Source organism: Condylura cristata, unplaced genomic scaffold (genome assembly GCF_000260355.1).
Source record: "Condylura cristata isolate star-nosed mole 26May11 unplaced genomic scaffold, ConCri1.0 scaffold00001, whole genome shotgun sequence".
NCBI classification, from domain to species: domain Eukaryota; kingdom Metazoa; phylum Chordata; class Mammalia; order Eulipotyphla; family Talpidae; genus Condylura; species Condylura cristata.
Window position 1 is genome coordinate 13,357,218 of NW_004567102.1, and position 16,150 is coordinate 13,373,367.

At 32.8% G+C, this 16,150-nt stretch overlaps 1 protein-coding gene across 2 annotated transcripts in view; it reads left to right on the plus strand.

Annotated features, from left to right (window-relative positions):
• Window positions 1-16,150, plus strand: part of CD2AP (CD2-associated protein) — an 88,854-nt gene that overhangs the window by 63,934 nt on the left and 8,770 nt on the right. For both annotated transcript variants that reach the window (XM_004673551.2, XM_012724009.1), the window contains exons 12-15: window positions 6,105-6,270; window positions 6,614-6,756; window positions 14,089-14,201; window positions 15,223-15,324. In XM_004673551.2, the coding sequence (XP_004673608.1) occupies window positions 6,105-6,270; window positions 6,614-6,756; window positions 14,089-14,201; window positions 15,223-15,324 (524 nt within the window). The remainder of the gene's footprint in view (window positions 1-6,104; window positions 6,271-6,613; window positions 6,757-14,088; window positions 14,202-15,222; window positions 15,325-16,150) is intronic.

A 16,150-nucleotide genomic window follows, 5' to 3' on the forward strand; every position in this document is an offset into this window, starting at 1 on the left:
GGGGAGCAGAACAGGCAGATCGACGAAGTACACTGCTGAGGGGAGCAGCGGGCGGTCAGGAGAGGTCTGCCACGCCATGTGGTCTCCTCCGGGGCAGGCTGGAATCAAACTCATGCGGAAGCGACTTTAGATTCTCAGTGCTATGCTTTAACCCGCTGCGCCACCAGGGAGGGCCTGGTCATGGGTTTTTAAGCCAGTATTCGTATTGCAGAGTGACTTGGAAATCTATGTTCAAAATATGTTTTTTAAAGTGGTATTTTGAAAATTTGATATCAAACAGTTTAGTGAGGAATTAAAGATCTCTTTTTTTAAGACTCATTGTCCGGCACATACTGGCAGTGGTAAATTCAAATGCCTTTTCTTCTGTGACACAGATGGTAATACATTCTTAGAATTGAGAACTATGGCAGCACTGCATTGTATTTTATATTTAGCATCCTTACCAAAAAAAGGAAATGATATTTAGTTAATATTCTACAAAGGGCATTTTGATATTTATAATATACTATTCCAGTTTGTACTTAAAAATTACCTTCTTAAGAAGCAAATGGTATTCTATTTTTATTATACTTACCCCACATGAAATAGACTTTTATACCAAATGCCACTAAATCCATTTATATGTATGTGACAGCTGATTTCTGCTAGTTCCTAGGAAGATCAGTTTTTTGTTGGAATTTTTGAAAGTGATAATATATTTGAATAGTTAATGTGGGTAATAATGAGGAAGCTGTGATTATGCAAGACTTAATAAAATGAACAGTGTTTTGACTGGAAATGCCAAGATGATTCTAAATCACAGAGAAAGTATATTAAAATGATGAGAGAAATCATAGCATTTTAGCAAAAGGCTGTGAGATATCCACAAGTTGTGAGGAATAATGCTAAAAGGTAATTTAGTAAAATTGTTATCAATCCTGATGGTATAAAGGGTGTAAACATACCCTTGTATGTTTAAGATGACATACTGATCTGTGGGATCCTCTTCGGAATTTTTATAGGGTAGGACTCAGGCATGAGTATTTTTAAAATTTTCCATGAGTCTGCTATGAAGACAAAAATTATTTGTGTAATTAATGAAAAACCTATCATTGTTATAGAACAGAGTATGTACTTATTTTTTTTCTTGTTTCAAAGAAAATTTTAAATAGTGATAAGTGTCTCAATTCAGAGTTTATATAATTTGCTATGCAAATTATTATCATATTATTATATTGACATTAGGTACAACAACTTAATAAGTCTGAATCATTATAGTTGTGTTGGGGGAAACTTGCAGCTAATAGTATTTGCTTGCCAAAACAAGACTTAACTACATTAAACTTAGGTTATCCTACCAAGTTTCAAGTTATCTAGTCACCGTCATTCTTCTTTTCTTTTCTCTTTATGTAGTATAGCCCCTAATATGTGCTGTTCATGGAATACCAGTTCTCATCACAGTTACATGGTATCCTCTTTCCCTGGACTCCATATTCTCTTACATAGCCTTCATCATCTTTTTGTGGCCAATTGCTTCTAATTTCTCAGGTTCCAGCTTAAAATGTTGCCTTTTTAGCATCAGTCTTTACTACTCTAAAAATAGAGAATTTTTATTGTAGTCTGCCACATGCATAGTTTAGTTTCTTTATATTATCTTTTTTCCATACTTGACTAAACTGCAGTAGAGTAAAGGTGTAGTATGTGTGTACAGCTGTTTGATACTTATTTGATATTGATTCTCTAGTTCCTTGCATAGTAGATAGGTATACAATTCATAGAAAGTACTCAATACAGTATGATTGTATAATTTAAGGATTCTAAATTATATGATGTGACAAGCTCAGATATGTTTTTTCTGGAACTTTGTTTTACTACTATTTGGATAGATGTGGTAGTAGTAGTATAGATAAAAGGAAAAGAAAGTGGCCCTCCCTGGTGGCACAGCACCAAGAAGCTAAAGCCACTTCTGCATGAGTTCGATTCCCGCCTGCCCCAGAGGTGACCACATGGCATGGCAGACCTCTCCTGACCCACCCACTGCTCCCCTCAGCAGTGTACTTCGTAGATCTGCCTGTTCTGCTCCCCACTCTGTTTCTGGTGAAGCCTCTCACTGCCCCTGAGCCTCTGGCCTGTACCCCAGTTCTGTATGACCAAATAAATAAATCTTGATTAAAAAAAAAAAAAGGAAAAGAATGTTTAACAATAGGGAAATAGTTTCACATAATTGGAAATCTGTAGTAGGAGTCATATGAGTTCAGTCATTTCATTATAGGCCTTTAGTATGTCCCTGTTTATTTTGCCGTATTTATTGTACCTGTATCTTCAGATTGGTTCTCCCTGGGGCGTTGCAAGAATGCTGACATTGGCAAGCAGGACAGCATAGTTTCTTGTCTAGTAATAAGAAATCTTCTCCAAAACCATGGAATGTAAGTCCTTTTTAGTTACTTGGACCAACTTTAGGCACATAATCACTTGGGAAATGTTAGTCTTAAATAAAATAATGCTGTACACTTACTGGCTTGCTATGATCATTTGAAGGTAGAATGAATTTGAGTAAGTCAGTATACTGCCTGCTAAAGATACTGAAATATATCTAGATTCTACAATAAAGAAGGTGGTTTAGGTTTCACATGAACATGTCCTGTTTGCTAAGTGAATCCCCAAAATTGTAAAGGTGGGGACATAAGCGAGGAACCGCAAAATACAGTTTTTCTGAGAAATGTGCATTAGCTAAACTTTGGGCATGGAACTTGATCTGAATTGAGGAATCATGGGATAAAACTGTTCTTATAATTTCTATTATGCTTTTACTATCCTGGAAGTTGCCCATTAAATTATGGTTATGGATAAGATATAAAAAGATTTCCTAGATGACAGTAAGAAGACATTTAGTTTAGAGTCTTAGAGAATTTGTTCATTGAAGAAATTTTTAGATGAAATAGAACACCTGAAGAAGATTGATAGGGAGGATCATTGAGATGAAAATGCTCAGAGCTAGTGGTAAAACATAAAAGTCAAGACATTATACTATAGAAGTAATGTTAAAGCAGGTGGTTTTTCTGTAATGACATATTTTGTGCTGCAAAACTAGGAGGGATGTGTAAAATATATACACATTTGCTGAAAGTTCTGTTAGACTAAAGATTATGCTTTCAAGGAAAATGAGGAATTTAAGGGTGCAGATTTAAGAGAGTAGGAGGGCAACTCAATAAAGTTTGACATTTGGACCTATATTTTATATTCAGGCATTTGCTAATTCTGAAAGTGGTAGCAGAAACTGAAAAGAGCTTTTAGTAGGTTTCTGGGTTCAAGGAGGCAAAAAAAAAAAAGAGGCTCGGGGTCAACAAAAGAGTGTACCTTAGTACATACTTAGGTTTTGAGTTGGGTTCCCATAAGTTCACATTAATAGAAGGTGTGAGATGGAAGTAGAACAAACTCTTAAAATCACTTAATCTCAACTTCTACATGCCTCAATTCTTTATTGAAAAAAGGTTATCTGAATTTTTATTGCTCCTTAGATTACCTTCCTGCAACAGTAAAATTTTAATGTCTGCAAAAGACAACATAATCTAGATTTTTAAATTATCTCTGTATGCGTTCACATAAATATGTGTCCAATGCTTACTCAGAAATAAACGGATATACTTAGAGCTATGATTCATGACTAGAAATCAATAACAGAAAATGGAACCTGATCCTTAAGGGTTCCAGTTAATGGAGATATCAGACACAAGCTATAAATTATATGTGCTTAATACATGTTCAAATAAAAGATGTGATTATTGGTAACTTGGGGCAGAATTGGAAACCATATACATGTAAAGGTTAATATAAGTGAATGTCAAGTGTAAGTAAATTTGTTTATATATGGGCATAAGCATATGTATGTGTAATATATATATTAATATATATGTGTTTAGAAGATGATGGAAAATATTAAAAAGAATTTAAATGACATTAGGTTATGAAAACAAATATAATTGAAGACTCAGATGGGGATGAGTGAATGAGTATGACCTTATTTAAAGTTGTATTGGATTCTAGTTTTATAGAAATGATCAAAGTCAACAAATCATAGAATCAGGAAGTGGTACAGAATCCAACCTGGGAATATGCAAAGAAAATTATCACATGCACTCTTGGTAGTATTACTCTTAAATTCATCAGGTGGCATTATCGAAATACTGAGATGACAAAACAGAATGGGGATAATAATTTCCAAATCATGAATCTGATAAGGATCCAGTATCTACATTACAAATTAATAACAGAAAGACAAACAACCAAGTCCAAAATGGGCAAAGTCCTAAATAAGTATTTATCTGAAGGAAATAATTCATATAGGTAACAAGTGTGCATGATAAGGTATTTAATAACATTGCTATTCATCAGGGAATGCAAATCCCAGCCACAATGGGCTACTAGTAATAAATACCATGAATGGAAAATAACAAGTTTTTGTCAACAAGTGGAGAAATTGGACCTCTTGTATGCTGCTCATATGAGTGTAAAATGTTTGGGCTACCTTGAGAGTTTGATCGTTCCCAAAAAGTTAAACAGAATTACCATGTGACCCAGCCTTTTCTCTTAGATAAATACTATGAGGAATGAAAACAAGTATTCAGATACTTGTGAATGAATGTTCATGGCAGCATTGCTTCCAGTATTTAAAAGGTAAAAACAATAATGTGTTTTACAGTAGTCAACAGATGTCCTTCAATAACACACTGTATCGTGCTATATACATATAATGATTATTCATCCTCAAAAAGGAATGGATGAGTGATAACATGATATATTGATAAATCTCATAAACATTATACTGCTAAAATCAGACACAAAATGATGTTTTATGGTACCATATATATGAAATATGGTTCATCTAGGTGAGTGTAGAAATGAGACCCATCTGGTGACTGTCAAACACTAGGTGTAGGAGGGAATGGGGAATAACTGATTAATGAGAATAATAGTATTTTAATTGTTGGTAGATAAAACCAGTAATTTGAATGGAGGGTTTACCTATGGTGTGTATTTTTTTTTTAAGATTTTTATTTATTTATTTATATGGAACTGGGGTACAGACCAGAGATGTGAATGGTGAGAGGATTCACCAGAGACAGAGAGGGGAGCAGAACAGGCAGATCAACAAAGTATACTGCTGAGGGGAGCAGCGGGTGGGTCAGGAGAGGTCTGCCTCACCATGTGGATCACCTCTGGGGCAGGTGGGAATCGAACTCATGCAGAAGTACTTGGCTTTAGCTTCTAAGTGCTGTGCTTTAACCGCTGTGCCACTGGGGAGGGCCCTGGTGTGTATTTTTTATGATTCAAAATCATGGTTTCTAAATTGATGTGAAATGTCATTAAATTACTTGTGGTCCTGTGATAAACATTCTTTTCAAAGACCAAATAAAGTTTGAAAATTATGCAGTATTGCACTTAAGAATTTCTTACCTTGTGATATAAGACTTGTGATGCACATTATGAATAAGATGTGTGTAGGTGTGTCAATTCTAACTTGTTCATAGTAACTGAAAGATCAGGAACTAAATATCTCTTTATCTGTAGTACCAAAAGTATGTATCTTTTGAATGACAAAAAATTTTATTAACATGGCATGGAATTGTTCTCAGTGTTTTTCCAGCATGTTTCTTTTGTATTTCATAGTTGTGTTAAATGAAATGTTAATAAGATTTGTCTAATACAGTATTAGAATTATAAGCTTACAATTTTCTCATCTGTGATTAATCAATTTTGCCTGTTTCTCTTAAATTTGTTTTTTTTTCTCACTGTGTTTATTTTAAATAAGAATTTTAAATGGCACTACACTAGGGTTCCTATTCTTTTTCAATTTCATATATGTCAATTACAGAAAGTGGTCTGGATTTAAGTCTTATAATACTGTTCTCTTTGCTAAGTACTGTTCCTTTACTAATGGGAAGATAATAAGAAGCAGGCATTATTGGTTAGTTAGAAGCTTATTTTAGTGAGTAGACCCCTTCACCAAAGTAAATTATCTCTCTCTGTAAATTATCATTCTGTGTTTCATTCTTTCAACCTAACAAAAAATAGGAAAACCTAGATAGCTCTGATTATTAATAACTTATTAAATATTTTATAATCAGATGAAAAACCAACACTGGAACAGAAACCTTCTAAACCAGCTGCTCCACAAGTCCCACCCAAGAAACCTACTCCACCTACCAAAGCCAATAATTTATTGAGATCTCCTGGAACAATGTACCCAAAGAGACCTGAAAAACCAGTTCCTCCACCACCTCCTGTAGCCAAGTAAGTTTTACCTAATTTTAAGTTAGCTTTGGTTCTACTGCTTATCTGTAACTCAAAGTAAGTTTTGAGTAATTGTGCCCATATTTGTTATTTAAATGTCAATCTTACACTCATACAAAATGAATACAATTAACTTGACGTTTCTAGCAGTAGTTTTGCTGTTATTAGTCTTAGGGTATATATTTATTTCCATAAATTAATTTCATGGAACAGAAAGAAATCAGTCTTATGCTAAATATCTTTAATCACATTGTTAAAAAATGATTGTATTTTACATACGAGTGGTTGTTTTCCCATGTGTTTGATTTTTGTTTTCCCATATGTTTGATTTTTCTCATTTCAGGATTAATGGGGAAGTTTCTACCATTTCATCAAAATTTGAAACTGAGCCAGTATCAAAACCAAAACTAGATTCTGATCCATTACCACCTAGACCAAAATCAGTAGATTTAGATTCATTTACATTTAGGAGCTCCAAAGAAACAGGTAAGTTAAGGTGTAGAAGATGGTGTCATGAAAACATTGCTAGTAGTTTCACAAAGTATTGAAAATAAATATGTGAATACAAGTTGTGTGTGTGTGTAGATTCTGTGAAAATTAATTAAAATTTATTTCAAATTTATGAAGTCAAAATAGAAAAAACAAAAAATAAATAGGTGAAGTATTTATGCTTTACATAAACTTTCTTACTGCTGGGAGGATACTAAAAGATACCTATTTATCATGTTATCTCTTCAAAGTACATGGCCATCCTAACTCAACAGACATGAATACATTTTAGCTCAAAATTTTAAAAAGTGATGTGGACTTCAAATTCTGTTACTGGATTATTTTTCCAACTCGGGAAAATAGATTTTTTTTTTTTAAATTGCATTTTCTCTGTATATATAAATCAACAGTCTTTATTTGGCTAAATGTCCCTGAAGTTTTAGTGTTTTTTTTTTTTAAGCCCATTAATCATTTATTTCTGTTCTGATCTTTTTTTAAAAATGAAAATATTTTGAAATGGAGAATCCTTAATAATAAGAATGGAAAGTGTTATATAATGATTACTTTGTTGTAATGGTTATGATACACTTTTTAAGTATTTTTGTATTTTTCAAAGCACTTTCTAATTTCTATAATTTTATCTTTACACTAACTCAAGAGGCTATATCCCCCTATTTTGTGTATAAACAAAAGTGGGTTACAAACTTACCAGATTTCTAAGATCACATAAATCACATGAGAAGTCTTTAGGTCTTATGTAAAGTGCTCAGATATGTTTAAAAATTTAGCATCTTGTTTTTTTTCTCTTCATTGTCAACATTTCATATTTAAATTTGAACCTCAAGGCAAATACACTTTTTGTTACTGTATTGTAAGATGTACAATACAGTTTTTTTTTAAGTTTGTTGTAGATGGTTTATTTTTCTTCTTTCCAGTTTGCCAGTACAGAAGATGTGATTTAATTAGAGCTTCCTTATTATTTTTTTTTAATTTGAGTGCTTTATGGCTCTATCATTATATGATGGATCCTGTATACTCTGGATAATGCCATATTCATTAACAGTTTCTGGAAATTGAGAAATTGATTGTATTTTGGAACCATTCATTCAAATATATATAGTATGTTCAGTCTTTAAAACATTAATCTTAAATTTTGATGAGTCTTTGGGAACTGAACTGCTTTTTTTTTTCTTCCTTTCCCTGTATTTTTCTATTATTTGTATCACTCTTGTCTATTTAATTTTTCTCAAGGGTTTGGAAATTACAAAACAAAATTAAGTAAATTAAAAGAAATTTTTACTTTTTCTAAAATTTTTATATGCACTCACTAGAAGTTTTGTTTCCTTTGCTAACAGAAATAGCACAAGTAGCAATGTAAAACTACTGCTGGTTCAAAGTTTTTTTCTGTTAAAGATTTATTTATTTATTCATACAGAACTGGGTGGGGTACAGGCCAGACGTGCAGGGGCAGTGAGAAGCTTCACCAGAGACGAGTGGGGAGCAGAACAGGCAGATTGATGAAGTACACTGCTGAGGGGAGCAACAGGCCGGTTAGAGAGGGGTCTGCTATGTCATGTGGTCACCTGGGGGGTGGGGGGGTTGGTGGTAGAATCAAACTCACACTGAAGCAGCTGCAGCTCGCTTGCAGTGCTGTGTCCTAACCGGTTGTGCCAACATGGAGGCCACAAAGTTAATTTTTTATAGTATTTTTGTTCTTTTTTACCTATAGTCATTATTTACTTTCATTAAAAAATGAGGTTTTGTGGAGTAGGGTTTGAAAATTTCTTACTTCTAGTTGGTTTTTCTTCCAACAAATAAAGGAAGTAATTTTTAAAGTGGCTGCAGCTAAAACAAGGTCAGTTTCAACTAACTTTCAGACTACTATCCTTTAGTCCTTGCATTGCCAGATTCCCTTTCATGTACTACAGTCATGTACTATAAAGTTTAGAGAACATAAGTTTTGGGAATTAAGTTTGTATTAAGTAGCATATATTTACTGAGAAGTTGTTAAATCTTCAGTTTTGTTACAGATACAGCTAATATGCTAAGATAAGGGATAGCTGTTGACAAAAAATAACTTAAGTCTTAAACCTTAATTCAGAGACTATTCCTAATTTCCTTGTTTTCATTAATTTTTTTTGTCTTTATATTGTAAAATGTACTTTGCATGTTTTTAGTACATGTGACATAAATGTTCTTATTGCCTGAGTTATAAACATGCTTTCAACCTCTTTGGCACCTTAAAAATACTGTGGATTGAATGCACTGTCAAAATTGGCATTAGGTTGAGGCATAACTTACATTTTTGGCTCAGCATGAGATCTTAAATTTCTGAAAGTAGCGTATGAAACCAGTCATTTAACATAAGTTTCAGAAAGACTAAAGCAAATGAAAACCTTTATTTTTTAAAGATCTTTTTAATCTGGTAAAAATTTGTTTTATTTTTTTATGCATAAAAGAACTAGGGTCTGGCCCTCCCTGGTGGCTCAGCGGGTTAAAGCACTGCACTGAGAATCTAAAGCCACTTCTGCATGAGTTCGATTCCCGCCTGCTCCGGAGGAGTATACATGGCGAGGCAGACCTCTCCTGACCCGCCCGCTGCTCCCCTCAGCAGTGTACTTCGTCGATCTGCCTGTTCTGCTCCCCACTCTGTCCCTGTTGAATCCTCTCACCCTCCGCATCTCTGGCCTGTACCCCAATTCTGTATGAATAAATAAATCTTTAAAAAGAAAAAAAAAAAAAAAGAACTAGGGTCTTAGCCAGAGAACAGGGGGATGAGAGGATTCCCCAGAGACAGAGTGGGGAGCAGGACAGGCAGATCAACTGAAATACACTGTTGAGGCGAAGTAGTGGACCAGACAAGAGAGGTCTGCTGTACCATGTCGATCAGCTTCCTGACTAGGAATCAAACTTCATGTGACAATGGTTACCCATGGCTTGATAGTGCTGAGGCTTAACCACTGTACCACTGTGAGGGAGGACCCACAAATGAAAATCTTTTCAGAATTACTATGTAAAATAACTTAAGGCAAAATAGTATATGACAGTAGAAAAAGTACATTGACTTTTTGTTAAAATTGGGTGTTTTAAATTATAAGCTGATTGATCATTGGGATGTTTTTTAATCTTTCTCATTGACCTAATAATAAAATGATCCATTATATCCATGATACCTATTACAGTATCTGACAGGAAAGTTCTTATTTCCCCCATTTCATTTGGCTTCATGGCTTAACACTATAGGTTGTGCATTCCTTACTGAGATTATTTCCCTGTTTAGAAAGCTATATATGTAAATTGTGTATACTGACTTTTGAACATAAAAGAATAATATTACATTTGGTTTTTCTTTACATCCTTCCATATATATTGCATATATGGCATATAGTATTGCAAACTATGCTCTAGAACCAAACTTTCCTTTCTTTCAAGCACTTTATCAAAAATTGGTTTAAGATAATCTCTTTGCCAATACTAGTTATAAAGTTCACAAGAAGTAAAGTTGTTTTACAAGTAGTTTTAGAATCTGGTATGCCCCCTTAATGTCATCAATAGATTCTTGGAAATGTGACTTTAAGAAAAACAGTATTTAAGGAAACCAGTTTGACCATGGGCTAATTGGTATAAACAGAAGATAAATTCTGACAGCATATTTCAGATCCCCCCAAAAATCACCAAACTCTATATTAAGACCAGTCACTTCTGATATAAACAGTAATTTGTATTCATTCATTCATTCATTCATCATTCATTTATTTGCCAACCAACTTTTTTGAACTCAGGTTCAAGGGTGGATAGAATTTGTTAGGAAGCTCAGGGCATGAAACAGTAAGTAACCCACTCTGGACAGGACACCTTTACATCACAGAGCACATCCCATACACCTACCCTCATAGTTGGACAGTATAGGTGCAAGAAGTAACTAACCTCATCTTTAGGCTATGAAGGAAGTTAAAATACTCAGAAAACCCACACAGACATGGGGAGAATAAACAAACTGAATATAGATAGTGGCTGGCTTCAGTCTGGAATCAATTTTGTATTCTTACCAATATTACATTGAGAATCAGCTATACAAAATACAGAATTTAGTGATACCATTGCTATTACATTGAGAAAACAGATGATGAGGAGTTCTTTTACTGTAGGGTTTTCAATACTTCTTAATGTTTTTCTGTGGTCAATTCTTGAAAGAAAATTTTAGGGCTATTTTCTCTACAAGTCTTTATTCTTAAATTGGAGAATATTTTCTTTAGTACTGTTTGATGGTTGATCTGTTTTTATTTGAACTATCTTTCTAATATTTCTTCATTTCTCTCAAAAAAAGTCTGTTGCTAAGATTCCTTGATAGCCCTTGAATGGCAGATACTATAAAAAGTGAGCCTGTATTTACACAGTGATAGAAAACAAAACAATGCACCCAAAACATAGATTACATCTGTGAAATAAGCACAGATTAAAATTTTTATGTTCTAATAAAAATTTCCTTGATGGTACCATTTTAGAGAGTATGATAGAAAACATGTTTGAATTTTCATTATGTATGAGATTTTTAAGCATTATATTGAATTGATTTTTTATAGTGAGATATTTAAAAGTAATTTTGACATATGTCTTCTGTCAGTTTCATTGTAATCACTATGATATGCTAAAGACAACTAAAAGGTGGTTTAATTTTTGTTATAACTGTATTAATGAATTATTGATTTATTCTGTGACCTCTGTTTTACCACTAATTTATTCAAAAACTTTTGTGTCCAGTGAATTTTAAAAAAAGGTTTCTTTGTAGCTTAATTTGTGTTCAAATTAATATTAATCATAGTTTTTCCATTTTGAAAGACAAAGGAATAAATCTAAAATTTGATGCACATCTTATATAAGCTTAAATGAACTGGAGTAGATAATACTAAGCAAAGAAATGGTTCTATTCATTCTACAACTGTTCCTTTTTCCTGCTTTGTGAAATAATTTTTTTGGTTTAGTCTTTTTTTCTAGACATTCCTATCCTTGACTTTTCTTTCCAGATTTTGTTTCCTAGCCTGTTTGCCATGTTTCCCTTCTTACGTGTCAGAAAATTATACTACTTTCTCCATTTTGGTAAGATGACAATTTATAAAAGAAATCATAATAGTATATTCAGTATAAATAGGTGGTGCACATTGATTTTCTTTATAATTTTACTAAAAGTATACATGTTTGTCTGTCTATTTATTCTAACCCTTTTGGTTTTCCATTTTAAAATAAAATGAGATTCATGTTGAAAATATGGTTCCTGCTTAAAAATAGATACACTTTGATACAAGTTTTTTTTTTTAATTGACAACCATAAAAGTCAGTTATTCTGATTCTTTAAAATTTCTTGTCTGCTAATATATGGAAATATAAATGACAGAGTGACAATGTGATTGCAAGAGTTAAGTGATTGTCATGCTTTTATGCCACATGTACAGTATAAGTCCATTGGTATTACTCTTAAGTAATTTTAAAAAATGTTCAAATATATCATGAGTCAAAAAATGTGCACTATTGATTTTACTAAATCAAATGACTTAAATGGAGAACCTGAGAGAGTTTTAGAATAGTAAAAGTATTTGTCATGGTATTATAACCTCAAACTGGACATATGAAAGGGATCCTTACATAAGCATGGTATATAATTTTGTAAACCTACCTTTTAATTACCATTTCACTTTCATTTATTTTCATCCCTTCCTGTTTTTCTTCATCTTTCTGAAAGCTGCTTAAATATGCATTTGAAAATAATCCCCACAGACCAAAATGATTATATTGACCTAGTTAGGGATTATTTGAAGATTGTGGTACACATTTTTCAGTGTGTAAAGCCAGTTTATAACTCTTAAAACTATAGCATAATTTAAACTTTAAAATCACTGCTTTGTTTATGATATTTACAGATAAAATTAGGTAGCATATATTTATAAACTCAAGGGCTTTCACATTACAGGATATATTTTCCGTTGAAACTGCTGCTTCTTATTATGATTTGTCAAATTTTATAACTACTAGTAGGCAATTATTATTAAGTAACAATACAATAATTGAACCAAACACATTAGATTGTATGTTGTAAAGTATTAGCCTAGTTCTATGCAAGATAGAACAAAATGTAATTTTACAATGTGAAATGGAAAAAGTTGACATGAGGCTAACAAATACTTTTTGAGTTATTATAAAATACATATTACTAACTAGTGATACCTCTTTCTGTGTCTTACCTTTGTATCCACCATACCTTAATTTTTTTTCTAGATAATTTACTTTGAACATGAAAATTGATGAATAAATTTGTTAGGGAGTTATAAATATTTTTAGATTTCTTTTGGGACTTCTAAAGATTTAGCAGCAAGCAGTCAAACATCCGGGCAAATGGTACTGTAGCATATAACTTTATACCTGGAATATCCGGCCAAAGATAGCCGCTGCCATGTAGAATATCTTGATTATGATTATTATCCCTAGTTTGGAATCTAGGCTAAAGGTAGGTTATATTTACAATAGACATGTCTGGAATAACTGCTTCCTGTGTATTTGTCATTATCTGGACTTTAAAATTGAAGATGATCTCCTGTAGTTAGATTTCTGGATCATGTAGGAAAATGGGAAGTATATATATATCATTGTCTCAGAGATTCAAATTGCCTAGGTTTGTCTATAAGGCCAATTTAGTGGGTTAAAGGATTATAATCTCGGTATAATTTTTCTTGCTATTAGATATGCTTTAGATTGCTAACTGTCTTATGATTCTGAAATGTGATAATGTCCAAGCAGAAATGCAGTAAACTGTAAAGAGTTCCTTTATATCATACTGTATACATATATTTATATATACAGATATTAAATCATAATTTCATTACACATTGAGAAGTACAGGTAGAAAGCCAGCAGGGTCCCAAGTGTAGTGGAATACTTAAGGTTTGAGGTTTAAAACATATTTTGTTATATAGTTTTCTGATAATGAATTGAAGAAGTAGGTCATGGTTTTTTATGAGCAAAAATTTAATTTGACAATTTTTATGTTTCCACAACTTTTGTTACAGACTTCTTTTCAATAAGAACTGTTTGTTGAGACCTGAGTCTGTTGCAAACATGAGCTTTATGTTGTTAATAGACTTACACTGTAAAATGTATCAGGTAAAGGAACCTTTTAAAGGTGAATGTTGTTTTCCAAATGCATATGTAAAGCACAGGTCAACTTGTATGTCCTAGTGATACTGTTTTTAATTTATAGTTTGCTAAAAGTATAAACGTAATCTTTTCTATCTTTACAGATAATTTATCTTAGTAGATATGTTTAATTTTATTTCCCAGATCTTGTAAATTTTGATGACATCGCTTCTTCAGAAAACTTACTACATCTTACTGCAAATAGACCAAAGATGCCTGGAAGAAGGTTGCCTGCCCGTTTCAATGGAGGACATTCTGTGAGTTAATACGTTGTAAAACACAGAGGAATCTGGGAATTGTGGTGTCTTTCTGAAGATAAGAATGAGAAAGGGGCTTATACTTCATCTCAGCTTTAAAATCAGGAAGATAACTGTTATATTCAAGTGGCAAATGGTTGTATTTAAGAGGATACAGGGAGTTCTGTTCATTGTAACATGACTTAGAATGGAAAGTTACAGAATCAGATGATAACTTGTCCTGAGGCTATAACTTTGAGTACATGACCAAAAGGCGACAGGGAACCTATGCAGTCTAGCTGTCTCACAACAGTAATTAGAATGGTGTGATATATATTCACTTTAGGAAAGAAAGAAAATTCCTCCCCCACCCTCCAATCTAGAGTGTTTTTTATAGTATTTACGTTAGTTATTTAAATATGTAACTTCTCTTTTTCTTTTTAAATTTTTTAAAGATTTATTTGTGCATACAGAACTGGGGTACAGGCCTAAGGGGCAGGGGCGGCGAGAACATTCACAGAGACAGAGCGGGGAGCAGAAGAGGCTCACTGAAAAAGTACACTGCTGAGGGGAGCAGCGAGGGGGTCAGGAGAAGTCTGCCACACCTTGTGATCACCTCCTGGGCAGGCAGGGATAGAACTGATGAGGAACTGGCTTTAGTTTCTTAGTGCTTTGCTTTAACCCACTGCACCACCAGGGAGGGCCCAAAATATGCAACTTCTTTTTATGCTTTCTGTACATTGATCCAGATCCTAGCAGTACATCAGTGTAAGTAAGTAAGTAACTTGTTTAAACACTGTGGTGCTTTTAAATTACATAAGTAGATAAAATTTTTGTTGTTTAGAGACAAATAGCTATTTTTTCCCCGCAAGATACGCAGTGTATTATTCATTTTGAAATTATGTAATATCCTATTAGTAATGGAATGTCTGGAACAGTAGCTACTAAAAACAGTGATAAAAGTTATTTACTTTATTCAAACGCCTATTTCTTTTCCTTTCTTGATCTTTTTCTTTTGCTTGATTTTTAAAAAATTATTCAGCCAACTCAAAGCCCAGAAAAAATCTTAAAGTTACCAAAAGAAGAAGATAGTGCCAATCTAAAGCCATCTGAATTTAAAAAGGATCCGTGCTATTCTCCAAAGGTGAGGTGCATTGTGGTCTCCAGTTAATAAAATTTGTATTATTCTTTGTAAATATCAAAATTGTGGGATTTAAAGTATCCCTTGTGAAGGAAGAATTATTTTTTTCCAAGATATTAAAAAAATTAGTTGTAAAAGTTAAGTCATGGTGTTCTCTTCTAGACCTTCTTTTAAAAATAGCTTATGTTATTTATCTTAAATGAGTAATACAAATGTTACATGTTTCATATTTTTTAAAACATTGATCTATACATATCTTTTTCATTTTCCCACTAAACATGTCCTCTTTAAGGTAAAAACCTATCACTTGTTTAATTCTAACCTAAGTTGGTGTTTTGTAGTGTAATTGAACTTATACTTTAATGAATGACATACATACATATTCTTCCATATATGCTGTTAATCAGACTTTTCTAAACTCTCAACATTTTCATTACAGCTGATAAATGTTTTTTAGGAGATGCTGTTTCCTCTTCAATTTTGTTTTAGGGCATTTTCCTCTTCAATTTTTACTTTAGGTCATTTAGCTGCCATTTCAGTTTATAATATACATTTAATCTGATTCTCTCAACTGTCAGTAGTCTAATGAAATTTTACTTGCTGCTGTTTTGTGAAATAATACCATATGAAACCATGGGTTAATTTTAGTAGCTCTTACATAGATCTACTAAATTCTTCTGAATTATTTTCCAGTGAGCCTTTTTGGATAGTCTAAATAATAATTCACTAATATGAATGCACAAAAAACAGTTTTTTTTTTTTTTTAAAGATTTATTTATTTGTACATACAGAACTGAGGTACATGCCAGAGGCTCAGGGGCAGTGAGAG